Raw genomic sequence first — 16847 nt, 5'->3', positions numbered from 1 at the left:
AAAAAGGTATCTGCACCCCCATGTTCATCGCAGCCTTATTTATAATAGCCAAGACACAGAAACAACCTAAGTGTCTATCAGTGAGTTAATGGATAAAAAAGTAGTAGTATCCATACACATACACACACATGTATATATGTATAAACAATGGGATATTATTCTTTCGTAACAAAAAAGAAAACCTACCATTTGCAACAACACAGATGGGTCTTGAAGACATGATGCTAAGTGAAATAAATCAGAGAGAGATAAATACTAAATGATCTCACTTATACGTAGACTCTAATACAAACAAACTCACAGAAAAAGACATTAGACTTGTGGTTACCAGAGGTGGAGGCTAAAGGGGGATGGGAGAAGAACTGCAAGAAGGTGATCAAAATATCCAAACTTTCCAATTATAAGATAAGTAAGTACTAGGGATGTAAGCACAACAGGATGACCACAGCTAACACTGCTGTATGATAGATACAGAAATTAATATGAAAGCAAATCCTCAGCTTTCTTATCACAAAGAGAATACTGTTTTCCTTCTTTTTTCCTTTCTTTTTATTGCATCTGTACGAGAGGATGGATGTTAGCTGAACCCACAGTGGTAATCATTTCGTGATATATGAAAATCAAACCCTCAAGTGATATGCCCTAAACTTCTACCATGATGCATGTCAATTATTTCTCAATACAACTAAGGGGGAAAAAAGAACATCAGACATGTAGATAGCATTTACCATTCCAATGATAAATGACCCTTCGAAAATGACCATTTGACATCCTAGGGGCCTAAGGGCATGATGTCTCCTCCAAAAGTGAAGTCTTGACCTCTGGCTTGTCTCAGTTTAATGATGGCTCTGAGAGGATGAAAGGGCTGTGTGACGTGTGCTGAGAATGTGGAGCAGGGAGGCTGATAGCCTAGATTCAATATGGGGTTCCACCATTTATGGACCTGACATTAGGCAAAGATGCGCATTATAAAATTTATTAGTCTCAGGGCACGTGGGTGGTTCAGTGGGTTAAAGCCTCTGCCTTCGGCTCAGGTCATGATCTCAGGGTCCTGGGATACAGCCCAGCATCCGGCCCTCTGCTCAGCAGGGAGCCTGCTTCCCTTTCTCTCTCTGCCTGCCTCTCTGCCTACTTGTGATCTCTGTCTGTGAAATAAAATTAAATTTAAAAAGTACATTAAAATGAATAAATAAAATCTTTAAAATAAATAAATACATAGGGGCGCCTGGGTGGCTCAGTGGGTTAATTAAGCCTCTGCCTTTGGCTCAGGTCATGATTCCAGGGTCCTGAGATCAAGCCCCGCATCGGGCTCTCTGCTCAGCAGGGAGCCTGCTTCCTCCTCTCTCTGCCTGCTTCTCTGTGATCTCCCTCTGTCAAATAAATGAATAAAATCTTTAAAAAAATAAATAAATACATAAATAATTTTTTTTAGTCTCAGCTCCAAGTCCACCCTTTCCTCCCATGCTGGACTCTACAAACACTTCTCTTCTGAGTAGCTCATACAATGTGTGGCTTTGTTAGTAGACAGCATAGGATGGATACCACAAAGCATAGTAGAATAGGAAGCTTCTGGAAGCTTCTCTTTGTGGCTCCAAAATACTTGGGTTTGTTTGTTTGCTTGTTCATTTTTGCTTTTGCCCTGTGACTGCCAACAATTTAAAACAACCCAGTTACAGTGCCCCTTCAGTGAGTTTTGCAGATATCCTGGTGGATAATTTCCTCCTTGGCCCATGAGCTATTAACCAAATCTAGCTCACCCCAGCAAATTTTTCTACCTTTCAGTGGGTCCCAGTAACACCCTCTCCAATAAAGCTTTTTTTTTTTTTTTTTAATTTTTTTCCACTAAAGTTTAAATCTCACTGATGGGATATGGGGAGTGGGATGCACTATTTCAAACTGATTCCTTCCTTGGACTGTCTGTCTCAGCACTATAAGTAGTAGTTGGTCCCCACATTTGCCATTCCTTTCTTTACTGTTTTATTTCTTTTGTAGGTAACCACTTTTTCAAATTACATAATTCTTTTTATTACATTTTTCTTGTTCAAATTACTAGTGTGTTTTCCGTCGCCTGAATGGACACTAACTGTTAAGAAAGTCCGTAAAATGAAGCTAACAATACTGACCTCTTAGACTGGTTTTGATTTTTACAGAGTTCATATAAAGTTCTTAAAACCATGTACATTCGGTAACAGTCTTAATGTATGCAGAGACAGGCTTACAACTGTTAATCCCTGGCAGAACTTTCAGTAGATCATTCTTCTAACAAGAAAAAACAGAACATTTTTAAAGAAATTCCTGCTGAGAAATTACCTACCTTCTAAAGAACATTCTCCAATCCTTGTAACAGCACTTTGTTTACACCTCTATTCCCATTATAATTACAGTGCAACAGTATTATACACAAAGTATTTCTTACCCAATGCACTAAGCTTCTTGAAGGAAATCATCACATTTTATTCTTCACTGAATCTCTTGGTATAGGATAGATGCTCAATATAGGTTTGTGAGGACCCAGAGCATGGCTGTTGCCGACCTATCACAACCCAACAATGCCCCTGACCTACGTTTTGCATGGCTTGCTGAGTCTTTCCAATGCTATGCTCCACCAAGCTTCATAAAAATGTCCATGCTCCTATACTGTCTTGAGTAAAAATACTTGAGTTTCATTTCAGGTATGGGTGGTAAGTAAAATGTGAGATTCTTATAAGCTTCCCTCTTGCCTGACTTCAGTGTCTTCTACAGGTGTTATCTAAATAATTTTGCAAAAGATTGTTCACCAATACCACTCCCTTCTTTTCCTTCTTTAATATTTTCCCAGGTATGGTAGGATAACTTTAGAGCCATGTAAGGGTAATGCAGAACGGATGGATACACTGCCTTCAGAAAGGAAAATCTGAAAGGAAACCCTTAAAAATTTAAAAACATACAGAACTAGCCAAGATCTATAGTTTTATGACCAACTGATTTACTGGTACACTATAGTTTGAAGGAGCATTCTTAAGTATTGTATAGTCTTCTGCCATTAGTTGTACTTAAGTGGCAATTGTTTAGAATAAGAGTAAGCATTCTTATATATCCACAAAGAATAAAGGAATACTTATAATATAATCTTATTGTCTTTTGAGTTCTATATTGCATTTATTTTAAATTCTATACTCCAACACAGCAAAACTGAAGGAAAGAGGTATCTTCATTTTTCTGCTACTCTTTTAAAGCTAATCTGGTTTCCTTTCAACTGCAAGTCATTTTAGTTTTACAGCAGTCTCCATTCTGGTGCTCTTCATTAAATATTCACTTGAGTAGTGTGTACTTTATATTCAGAGTAGATAGGTACAGTAGTCCCCCCTTGTCTGCGGTTTTGCTCTCCCTGGTTTCAGTTAACCAAGGTCAACTGTCTGAGGGAGCAGATGATCCTTACTCTGATGAATGGTCAAAAAGGTCAATACTAGGCTGCTTTTTAGTTTTGTTGGTTGTTTCCTTGGCTGTCAGAAGCTTTTTATTTTCATATAGTCCCAATACTTTATTTTTGTTTTTATTTCCCTTGCTTCAGAAGACATATCTAGAAAAATGTTGTTTTGGCTGATGCCAGAGACATCAGAGAACTCTGATGTGCTCTCGTCTAGGACTTTTACGGTTTCAGGTCTCACATCTATGTCTTTAATCCATTTTGAGTTTATTTTTGTGTGTGGTATCAGAAACTGGTCCAGTTTTCCAGTTTCACTCATTTGCATGTAGCTGATCAGTTTTCCCCATCCCCTTTGTTGAAGAGACTATCTTTTTCCCATTGGATATTCTTGCATCTTTTACTGAACATTAATTGACAATATAATCATTGGTTTATTTCTGGGTTTTCTATTCTGTTCCATTGATCTATGTGTCTATTTTTATGTCAGTACATCCTGTTTTGATTACTATAGCTTTGTAATATAACTTGAAGTCTGGAATTATACTTTCAGTTTTCTTTTTAAAAATGTCTTTGGCTATTTGGGGTCTTTAGTGGTTCCATATAAATTTTAGAATTTTTTATTCTAGTTCTGTGAAAAATGCTGTTGGTATTTCATAGGGATTGTATTAAATCTACAGATTGCTTTGGATACTACAGACATTTCAACAATATTTGCTCTTCCAATCCATGAGCACAGAATGTCCTTCCATTTTTTGTGTTGTCTTCAACTTCTTTCATCAGTGTTTTAGAGTTTTCAGAGTACAGGTCTTTTACCTCTTTGCTTACGTTTATTCCCTGTGTCTTATTATTTTTCGTGTAACCTACTGAATGGAGAAAATATTTGTACATGACATATCTTATAAAGCGTCAGTATCCAAAATACATAAAGAACTTACACTCAACACCAAAAAAAAAAAAAAAAAGGTAATCCAATTAAAAAATGGGTAGAAGACATGAACAGCCATTTCTCCAAAGACAACATCCAGCTGGCCAAAAGGTACATGGAAAATGTTCAACATCTCTCTCATCATCAAGGAAGGACAAACCAAAACTACGGTATCACCTCACATCTGTCAGAATAGCTAAACTCAAAAGCACAAGAAACAAATGTTGATGAGGACATAGAGAAAAAGGAACCGTTGTGCACTGTTGGCAGGAATGCAAACTCCTGCAGCAACTGTGGAAAACAATATGGAGGTTCTTCAAAAAGCTAAAAATAGAACTACCCTATGATCCAGTAATCCCAGTACTGGGTATTTACCCAAAGAACACAAAAACAGTAATATAAAGGGATATATGCACCCATATGTTTATAGCAGCATTATTTACAATAGCCATGCTATGAAAGCAGCCCAAGTATCCATCGATTGATGAGTGGATAAAGAAGATGTGGTTTAGAGATACTAACAGAATATTATTCAGCCATAAAAAAGAATGAAATCTTGCCATTTGCAATAATATGGATGAAGCTACAGAGTATAATGTTATGCAAAACAATTCAATCAGAGAAAGACAAATAACATGATTTTACTTATATTTGGAATTTAAGAAACAAAACAAATGAACAAAGGGAAAAACAGAAAGAGATAAAACAATAAACACACTCAACTACAGAGAACAGACTGATGGTTATGGGGGGGGGTGAAATAGTGATAATGAAATAGGTGATGGGAATTAAGGAGTGCACTTGTCCTAATGAGCACCGGGTGTTATAAGTAAGTGTTGAATCGCTGTATTGTACACCTGAAACTAATATAACACTGTACATTAACATACTGGAGTTCATTTTTTTTTTAAGTCAACAGTAGCCTAACACTGTGTCACAATAACTAATTGTTTATCTCACTTCATCTAATCAAGCAGGCATTTTATCAACTCACATCATCACAAGAAGAGTAAGTATAATGAGATCTTCTGAGAGAGAAACAGACTACATTCACATAACTTTTATTACAGTACACCGTTATAACTATTCTATTATTGTTGTTAATTTCTTGCCATTCCTAACTTATAAATTAAGCTTTATCACAGATACGTATATACAGGAATAAACATAGAGTACATTGGATTTGGTACTATCTGTGGTTTCAGGCATCCACTGGGGGTCTTGGAATGTATCCCCTGTGGATAAGGTGGGGGGGACCACTGTGCACATAAATTTTAGCCAATGACTAAGTACTAAAGGGACTAAGTAATTAAAGTACCGGCTCACCAAAATTGGCTTCATCTGTTCCATTTGAGCAGTCGGACGGAAAATCACAGAATCTGCTGGATGAAACATAGCCTGCATCTTCACGTGATAGAAATCCACCTTCAAAATTAAGAGATGGAGAGGATAAAACATACTCTTCCCCTTCAATAAATGGAATGCATAATTATTTTATGAACACTAGTTTTTTAATATGCTAGAGACACAGAAGTTAGATCAAAAAGCCAAATCAGAGTATAGTTTTCTCTTTTCATCCTGTGTATGATGCTTCAAATGTATAAGGAAGGCAGCACTAGGAATGCACTGAGATCTTACAGCCATTTGCATGCTGATTAAAGCCTTCAAAGGCTTTAATTCAAACACAGGGTCTAGGTGAATCTCTGGCCATTCTACCCCACAAGTATAACATAACTCATTACCAGTGGGATTTGGCTTACTTTTTAAAAGCCTATTACAGTCCCATTCTAAACTTCTGCTGGGTGATAATACTAAATTCTACAAAGGAGATCTTATAATGACCTACTGACCAAATTTGCAAAAACAGTAAGAAAACTTTTTTTTTCCCTCTCTCTTTGTGTACAATAATTGACCTTTCAGGAAAAATTCATATAATTTTGGTCTGATTAGAATTATGCTCTACCCAACTATGATGGAGTTCGGATTAAAGCACACATAAATTGAGTTTTGATTTAATTTCTGAAGATTATTCTCTGTAAGTGATATCAAGCACTCTCAGGGACTTCTGCTAAGGTTAATTTTAGTGATAATTTAAAACTTTTAACCACAGTCTTGCCTCCAGTTACATTCTCTTCAATGTCAACTTTCTGCTATTCCAATTCTAGTGATGCAGTATTTGATTAGGAGAAGGAAAATGTTTAATTAAATAACAGAAATAAGGTAACACTGGTTAACCCTCAAAAACTCAATCATTTAAATTAAAAAAAAAAAAAACTCAATCATGAAATCTGCTGCTTTGCATTCCCCAATGTCTATCAGAACTACACACACACACAGAGCTTACAACGGTTTATTATATTCAGAACACATATTCTGACTAAAGTAAATCTACAGGATAATATAAAGTTAGTACAGAGAATTATACAATCTCAGCAATGAAAGAGGTCTTTACTAAAAGACTACTAATTAGAAGTTCTTCAATGTAGTTCTCAGTCCAGAATTGTTTCTGCTATAGTACCCTCAATTATTGCATTTAGCTCATGTAAGAATTCAACTTTTCCACTTACTGCATATGTTCTTTAATAAAACATAACTTCAGAATATAAAATGTGCTTGATTTCTAAATGCAAGTAATATTCATGTTTATAAAGAAAAATAAAATGTGATCATTTTCAGGCAAAATTTTTAACGTTGTCTATTTATTAACAGACTCCGGGGTAGGAGTGGTCAAAGGGAAAGATCAATCAGTGTTAAAATGACAGGTAACTGCAGGCACAGCGCACGCTGTTGCAATCCATTCTCAGAACCTAAACAATGGTTCAATTTTCCAAAAATGCCTATTTGACTATCGGGGATTCATTTTTATGACAATCTTTTGGCCTCTTAATTGAAATGCTCTACAAAATATTTAGTCAAAGAACTGGCCAAACTCCATCTGTTACTTGAAAATATATGTTCTAAATTTAAAGAGAATTTTAGGATCAAGATTTAAATGTATGGCCAGCCTTAAGTCACTTTTCCAAACACAGTAAGGTTTTTGAACTCCTAGGTGATTCTGAACATGAATTTCATTATATATTCATTAGAAGTGCCAAATAAAATTAAAATAGAATTAATTTTTATAGAAGTGTTTTTAAAACATGCAAAATAATGAGAATTCTTTCATATTTCTTATAACTAAAAACTGTGACAATTTTAGCCACATTGAATATTATTGGAAAAGTCTATAAGGCCTAAGCTGTAATATAGCTCATATGTGTGTGTGTGTGTGTGTGTGTGTGTGTGTGTGTGTGTGTGTATTTTTAAGTATGTTTTAGCTTTCAAGGATATGTGATAGAATCCACATCCTGGTATTAGCTATTCATGGACTATATTACTGAAGGACTCTAATATATTTTAAATTTTGGTATCAGGAGGAACTCATTATTTTAATGTTTAAAATTTCAGTGACCACAAGAAAAAACTTACCTTTCTTTAGTATGCTGGTACCTGGAAGTGACTTATTGGAAATTTCACATTCTTGGGATATACTGATGTCATCTAGAGCAACAGTAGCACTTGACGATAAAACAGTAGCTTCCAAAATCAACTATAATTACAGAAAAACAAATTATTAGAAATACACCATAGATGTCTTACAATCCTATACTTTGTGTGTAGAAGCTCATTTGCATCTGTCCCACCTTCCAATCTAATTTTAGAACACTGTTTTGACCAGAATGTTCAAATTATAAATTTATAAAGTCACAGCAGCTTTGACAGCATCTTATGTAACCTTAATGTCTTAGGTAACCTCGTTTCAATTAAAAGTTGAAACATTCATCACTCCTGAAGAATTGCCTTCCCATTGGAGCCATTAAGAGTCATATGCATTTAAAATTAGCTCTTCGGGGTAATCAACTGTGTGGTTTACAACTCAATTTAATTGAGATATGAATTCATTCATAATGGGTCTGCTGGAGGCAATGAATCATTTTCATATCAGAATATTTAAATACTAATATATATTATGTATATATACAGAAACCTACTTGGTGAGGGAAAGCATAGAATCAATAATCACATACAGTGGTTAATAATATTCATAAGTTAAAGCACTCAGAGGCATCTACTTCAGTGTAATTTATTCTAATACTCTGAATAATGACTGATATAATTTGTTTTCTTTCTTGTTAATCACATTATTACATTGTTAATCTACCATCTTAAAAGAGAGAAAGAGAGAGAGAGAGAAATTTTGTCTGAAGTCAAAGACATATAGCAGGACCACCTGTCCAGGACACTGTAGGCTGTGCATCTCGGTCTTGAAAGAGAGGTCCTCAGATCCCAAAGATCTTTTGATTTACTTGGTAGGACGCATTAACAGCTAAAGTACATCACAAGTGCTACACAAAGAGAGATGTTTAAGATACTATGAGAATCAAAGAAAAACACTTCATTATTTCCGGCAAGAATGTGAGACAAAAGTTGGGAAAAAAAAAGTTGGTAAAAATACGAATTACCGAACAACCAATAACTAATTACCTAATAATAGCTCCTCAGCTGTAACTGCCACTTCAGATTTTGTTAGAGAAGCTGGTAACATTACAAGCAAAAGCAAGGAGATGTGGACGTGCACGGTATTTTTAGCACACTCTGGGTGAAATGCTCGCTTTAGCAGCACATGGACGAGAACACTAGCGGTGCTATAGGATGATGGGTTTTGAGACATGCTATCTCCAAAATATGGTGCACCTTGGCATAATCAGTATTTCAAGCTGGAGGAATTTAGGAAAGGGCATGTGCAGGATGGACTATCTGATCTTCCCTCGTGTGAGGGAAGGGGCATCCTTATTTCAGAGGACAAAAGGACACACAAGCAGAGGAACCTGAATCTTCACCTGCCTAAGTTTCTCCCAGTTGATCACGCTTAGCTCATACTTTTTACCCCATATCTTCCCATGACTGTCTGTTCTTCATCAAACATTGCATGAAAAGGCTTGGGATTAACTGTTTCTTTATGAACTGGTCTTTATGTCCTTATTAAGGCTCCATTGTCATGTAAGCCTTGTGTTAATGCTATACACTTTCTCCTTCAATCTGCTTTATTAGTTTAATTTTCAGACCCAGTCAGAAACCATAAGAGAATATATTTTCCTCCCATACATAGGAGTACAGGATTTTAAGAGCACGATAAATGAAGTAATCGTAATAGATACAACAACCTGAAAGCAAGAACTGGTGCAGCCCAGTGGAGGGCAATTCGATGTTATCTATTAAAAAGAAAAATAGCATGGAGGACATTAGGAGAAGGAAGGGGAAAATGAAGGGGGGAAAATGAGAAGGGAGATAAACCATGAGAGACTATGGACTACGGAAAACAAACTGAGGGTTTCAGAGGAGTGAGGGGTGAGCAGCTGGGTTAGCCCGGTGATGGGTAGTAAGAAGGGCACATACTGCATGGAGCACTGGGTGTTATACACAAACAATGAATCATGGAACACTACATCAGAAACTAATGATGTACTGTATGGTGACTAACAGTATAATGAAAAAAAAAAAAAAAAAACAGCACAGACTACAAAAATTAAACCCACTTCTCAGCATTTATGCTAGAACATGTATGTGAAAACCTGTCCAGAATGTTTTCTTCAATGTTGGTTTTAATAGAAAATAAATGGAAACAATTTAAACATCAATCAAAAAAATACATAGTTATACAGACCACCAGTAACCATGCCAGTTAAAAATAATACCTCTATGTACTAATATGGACAGAACCTCAATATGTCTGAGTGAAAAATTACAGAAAAAAAGTTTACGATCAGATACTACTTAGGCTAAAAACACAATGGTTTCGATTTCTAGATACAGTGGTACATACATACACATTACATAAATAGAATAGGGTTCAGAAGTAAAAATGAACTAATGTCTACGCTAACCTCAAGATAGAGACTATAATAAGAGGTGAAAGAGGTCAGGAGAGACCACTGCCTTATCTGCAATTTTTGATGAGAGATATATATATATAATTTTAATGATTTTTAAAATTCTTATTAGAACTGTTTTTTTGTAGAGTCTTAACCAATTAAGGCACTTGGTCTTCATACATAAGGCAGAAAATAACAACAGTTTTTAAGGAAAGATTTTGACAAAGTATCTACAGACATTGTAATTGAAAAATATATTATGCTTATTAGCGCCATTAAGTTATAGTAATCTATTCTGGACAGCTTTAATTTTAAAAGATTTTTCCTTTCATCCATTACTAGAAATCATCCTCGATTGAAGTCAATTAAAATACAGATGCTTAATTCTTCAGACTCATTAGACAAGCCTTTATTAACCAACATATTGGAAGCCCTGCACAACTTCTAAAAAGAGTGGGGAGAAAAGAATGCTTGGGGCACTTCTCTGTGCCTCTAAAGAGGTACATGGAGTGCCTGGGTGGCTCAGTGGGTTAAGCCTCTGCCTTCAGCTCAGGTCATGGTCTCAGGGTCCTGGGATCGAGCCCCACATCGGGCTCTCTGCTCAGCAGGGAGCCTGCTTCTCCCTCTCTGCCTACTTATGATCTCTCTCTCTCTGTCAAATAAATAAATAAAATCTTAAAAAAAAATAATAAAGAGGTACATGAAGTGATTGGGACCCTGGCAGGAGTTGAAATAGAATTGTGGAATAGGTCTGTAAAATATGGTTATATCATTTTGTCTGAAGGGAACCACTAGACTTTCAGATATTCATATTAAAATGTTAATATAAAACTACATCCAAAGTCAAATAAAAATCACACTGGGTCATATACACCTTGTTTACTTCCATATTATTAAATTCAGAACTTTAAAATGAAAAATTATAACTCTACCATGAATTAAAGTCTCTCAAATTTAAAAAGAAAAATGGTCACTTCCTTTAAAAACATATCTTATGGGGCGCCTGGGTGGCTCGCGGGTCAAGCCTCTGCCTTTGGCTTAGGTCATGATCCCAGGCTCCTGGGAACGAGCCCCGCATCGGGCTCTCTGCTCAGCAGGGAGCCTGATTCCTCCTCTCTCTCTCTCTCTCTCTGCCTGCCTCTCTGCCTACTTGTGATCTCTGTCTGTCGAATAAATAAATAAAATATTTTAAAAAATAAATACATAAATAAAAATAAAAATAAAAATGTATCTTATATCTGTAAATAATACCATCAAATGATTCCAGAATCATCTTGGCTATTTCTGTTTTTTATTGCTTGTTTCAACTAAGTCGATCCTTTGATTTAGAATTTAAATTCTAAGTTATATGCAAAAGTCTCTCCCTTCTAAAACTATTGCTCAGGATCTTGCTGATATTTGTTTTATTCAGTGATATCATACTACTCCCTGAAAGAAGAGTAGTATGATATCACTGAAAGCAAAAACCAGAAAGAGGTTTTTGCTTTCAGGAACCAAACAACTTAGAAATGTTGCTTATATTCCACTGATTACTTTTTATATCTGAAAAACCAAGGTAAGCCTTTCCAGAGAAATACTCAACTAGCACATTTAGATTTTGGTTCTTTGATATCTTGTTTTTTAAAAAAAGGAGTAAGAACAAAAAAAAAAAAAGAAAAGAAAAGAAAAGAAATCTAAGAGGAAATGGGGAAAGTAGATAATATAAGATAAATAGGAATATAATAATTTTTGAACGATGGTATCAATAATAAGAGCAACCACAAACATTATTTAAAGCTTACTGCATACCAAGCACATTCGTTTCTTCTAACCCTGTGAAGATGTGCTATTTTCATTCTCATGTTACAGCAAAGGAAACAGAAGCTTCAGAGGTGAAGTAACTGGTTAAAGGTCATCTATCTCATAAACGAGATATGTAACGAGAGCCATTAAGGATTAGGCTACATTGCACTGCTAGAATAAAATAAAAAGGTAACTGGCCTTTAGCAGATGCTACAGAACAGAGCTGTCTGGTAGAACAACATTCAGTGCAGCCCTAAATTAAGAAGGCTGAGGAGGTTGTAACTTCATAGAGACTACACCAGCTTTTACTATTGTATTATAAATCTTATCCTTCACTGAATCTTCAAATAATGTCAGGAAATCGTTATTGATTTATATCATTGACCAATAAAGAATGAACACGGTATCAATCATTGTGGAAAATTTCACAAAAGGGTCATTTCAAAATGAAGTCTAAAATATGATACAATTATGTATTAATAGGAAACCTGAAAAAAGTACATCAGCTGGAAATCAATGGACAGTATTCAGAAAAAGAACTACCTTTAGATAGTAAAACTAAGAACAGCAGTTAGAGGAAGAAGAAATTGTAAAGGAGTACATTTCTGTAAAAACTCAACATATCCAATGAGTGAGCCAAGTTAAAACAGATTAAAAAGAATACTATTAACTACTTGACTTATATTCTTTCAATAAAAAAAATACAGGAAAGGGATACACTATGGAAATGGTGTGAATTTGCTGTTCTTATGGAATAAAGAGGAAGCCTTATCCTTTTCCACCAGGGAGAACAAAAGCCCTACCTACCTAAGGATATTTATTTCCTAAGAAACTCAAAGTGATTTGTACTCTGTTGGGAGGTCTACAAGAGACATCAAAAGGACGACACTGCATCAAGAGTTCATGGCTACAAGGGGACACAGAGGTCATACAGGTTGATGCCTTTCTCGTTTCCAGTGTTTGGATTGGGAGACGCTGTGTAAGTACGTTCAGAGTTCAGTCACGTTGAAGGACAGTCCAGTGATGACTCAGGTAACTCTCAAAGGATTCAGTCTACTAAAGTGGCAAAGAAGCCCGTTCCCAAGAATGTAAACTTTAAATATCTGAATATTTTAAAAAGCTAAAGTGACTATTTATAGGTAGAGTATCTGCTGCAATTGTGGCTAAAAAAATAAAGGAGAATTGCACGTAGCTAGAATTCTAGCTAGAATCCTCATGCAGAACTCCGGTTTTCCCAATAAGCATTTACAGAAATCAGGTTAAAGCCAACATAAGATCTGCAATTTTTTTTCCAGCAGAGGACAAGAAAAGGAATAGAAATGGGTGCAAAGAGAACAAAAGCTGTATCTTCATATGCAAACAGGTATCATGTTATAAGCAAGCAGAATGCTCACAGTTCACTCTGAGGTGCAAATACAGGAGAGTTGCCTCTGTATTTTCTGCTTGTTTGAAATATTTAATATATATGTAGTAATAATGTATTAAATACTACCATGTGTACATGTGACTTTGTGTATTTATGTAGCATGTACGTGTGTGTGTGTGTGTGCATGAATTCGGGACTGATTCACTCCAGAATGTGGACACGGGACCGCATCCCTTCCCAAAGCCTTTGGGGCCAGCTGGGTTTTGAAATTTGACTAGTTCAGAGTTGAGAATATCCATCTAATACTTAGCGTGTGTATTCCAGTAGCAGCACTCTCTAATCGAGCATCTCACTGAACCAGCGGCCTGAACACCTCACACAGGTGCAGGTGAGGTTAAGTTTTGCCTCCAAATTGTTTTTCAAAAGCTTACCATTCTCTAAATTTTAACTTTCCAAATTGTTGGTTAGAGATTGTGGACCTACAATGGGCTTCTTGATGATGAAATCTGAGGGAATTCTTACTCTTTTTTACTTGCAGTTTCTAAAACAAATAAACTGTAGCCAAGTAACGGAATCAAGGAGGACAGAGGCAGAGACTAAGAGGTCCTCTGGGGCAAAAGAAGACCTAGCAAGAACCCGGAACCATTCAGAGAAACATCACAAATCCACTGCTGCCCAATTACAAAATCCTATCAAACCACTAGTCACCCTACAAACCAGTTCATATGCCCCGGATAATGAAGATCAGGCTCACTTTTCACAGCAAAGCAAAGCAAAACACAAACCAGAACCCCAAGGAAGAAATGCTAAAGGGAAAAGAAAAGGGTGCCGTGCTCAATTCCTTTGGTGATGGGGATCGGTTAATGAGGGCCTGCAGGACCAGGAAGGAACGGCATGTGTTTCAACCCAAAATGTTTCTCAAATAACTGGTTCTAACAGAAGATAATCTGGTTTAGTTTTGGTTTTCATTAAGACTTTTAGAGCAATTTTAGGTTCACTGCAAAACTGAGAAGGTGTAGTTTTCTCCTGTACCTTCTGTCCCATCAAATGCACAGCTTCCTCGTTATCGACATCTCCTAAGGTGCCTGGGTGGCTCCCCTGGTTGAGCATCTGACTCTTGATTTCGGCTCAGGTCATGATCTCAGGGTCGTGAGATTGAGCCCCACATCAGGCTGTGTGCTAGCCTTAAGCCTGCTCAGGATTCTCTCTCCCTCTCCCTCCACCCCCCAGCCTCTGAGAAAAACAAAAAGCAAACAAGCAATCTCCCACCACAGTGGGACATGTGTTATAAATAATGAGCCTCATAATCACCCGAAGTCCACTGTCTACATTACGGTCCCTTCTTGATGTTGAACATTCTGTACACTTGGACTGATGTCTAACATTTATCCATCATCATATTATCATACAGAGTATTTTCACTGCCTTAAAAATACTCTCTGCTCTATCTATTCATCCCTCCTCTCTCCCAGCACCCCCAGCCTTTGGCAACCACTGATCTTTTTATTGTCTCCCTAGTTTTGCCTTTTCCGGAATGCCATATAGTTGGACTGAGGGAGAGAGTAGCCTTTTCAGGTTGGCTGCTCTCACTCAGTAATATGGACCTGAGGATCCCCCATGTCTTTTCATGACTTGATAGCTCATTTATTATTAGCAAGGAATGATATTCCATTGTCTGGATGGAACACAGTGTATTTATCCATTCACCTACTGAAGAACATCTTGGAATATTTCTAAGTTTGGGAAATCATAAGGAAACCATGAATCATTATTCACACGCAGGTTTTTGTGTGGAGAAGGACGTTCTGTTTAATTCCCAATAATGGGAATTAACAATGGACTCAGATCTTCATGGTAAGTTTCATTCTAACTAAAAGCAAACCTAATGAAAATAATGTTGTACAGAATATAAATAAATGAAACAAGAGAACAGACTATTCTGATTGTTTTTGTCCTGTCACATGTAATGGAGATTGGCACTTATGTGATCCCATAACTGGCCTTCACTGCTTTCCTATTAAGAGTTACTAGATTCACAGTACTTTTGTCCATTAGATATGGGAGCACACTCATAAATGTGATCCTTGAAAACCAGGGAGTTTAGAGACCTGAGTGACATAGCTTCTATTCACTGAGCCTAGAGTTCTGGTCAAGACTCCTTTTCAAAATAAAGAATGCTAATACTTACTGAGTGTCTACTATTCCCAGACAATGTCCAATTGATAATCACAGCAATAATAAGAGTTAACTTTTTGTGTTCACTCTATGCCAGGATATCTTTACATATGTGCTTTACATATGTAAATCTTTCAACCTTCATAACAGTTCCAGAAAGAAAAGAATACTGATAGGAGTCCATATTTAGTCCCTACTCCTCCTACTTCCAATGGGCAGGAACGTCCCCCTGCAGAAACACTGCTTTAATTGACCTCACTCTCTCCCATGGACAGGAGGATATAACTAATTAGTGATGTTAGAAGAATAAGCTGTATGTGCTAAACTCATGCTGTTTGTCTCTCCTTCAACTCCCACTCTTGGACACTTAGACTCTGACAACAGCTCTGGCTAATAGTCATAGATTTCCCCCAACATGTGAGTCCTGGATTTCTCTGGCACAGTTCACTGCTTTCTGGATAAATCTCTTTATTCTGCATATGGCTGCAGATCCTAAAAGCATCTCCTCTAAAATATTTTGCTGTTTGACCTATATTTATCTTAACTTGTTCAGAGATGAGGACCAACGAGGAACATTACTATGAGGGCTCCTAACCCCCAACAATGACCCTCACCTCCTATTTAACAGAAGTAACAAGTGCATAGGGATTAAGCAACTTCCCCCTGATGACACACACCTGGCTTGAACCCCAGACTCCAGAGCCCATGTTTGTGGCCACCATTTTAGCTTTATCTTTAATACTCAGACTCCCCTGAAGTATTGCTTTTAGTATCTCTGTGGTTTTCACAGATAGAGAAATGTGAAGCTCAAAAATGTAATTTGGAGTCACTTAGTAACCTTTGAGCTGAGCAGAGATCAGAACTCAGACCACCTAACTCCAAAGGCTGTGTTTTCTACTATATTCTATCATCCAATCTAGTTTCTAAAATCTCTCCTTTCAAATGTCATCCAGAGGGAAGCCATATCCAGGACAGTGGAAGTTTGGGCACCAATTTGATTATCTACGGTTGCCTTCTTTTACTATGAGCCAAGAAAATGACAGAAAAGATTGATACAAAAGCTCAGTATTAATGGGCAGCAGAAAATAAGGCATTAGAATTAAAAGGCAAGCATAGTGCAAGCCAGGTTTTTCCACCATCTCATATAATCTGCCATCCTCATTTAAAAAATAAATATTTTCTTATTAAATTACTTTTCTCTCTGCCATCCTATTCAATTGTTTTCTCTTCCTATTCAATTCTTGTCTCCAATTTTGCTAAGTGTCCGTGCAATTACTTCTA

The 16847-nt window shown here is 36.6% G+C and overlaps 1 protein-coding gene across 1 annotated transcript in view; it reads right to left on the bottom strand.

The window, feature by feature from the left end:
- MALRD1 (MAM and LDL receptor class A domain containing 1) overlaps positions 1-16847 on the bottom strand; it is a gene marked incomplete at its 5' end in the record, with an annotated part of 744051 nt that overhangs the window by 620352 nt on the left and 106852 nt on the right. The window contains one exon of the mRNA XM_080810106.1: positions 7800-7920. Coding sequence (XP_080666232.1) covers positions 7800-7920 — 121 coding nt within the window. The remainder of the gene's footprint in view (positions 1-7799; positions 7921-16847) is intronic.

Source organism: Martes martes (assembly GCF_963455335.1).
Source record: "Martes martes genome assembly, chromosome: 8".
NCBI classification, from domain to species: Eukaryota; Metazoa; Chordata; class Mammalia; order Carnivora; family Mustelidae; genus Martes; species Martes martes.
This window is presented reverse-complemented; position numbering and strand designations above follow the sequence as displayed.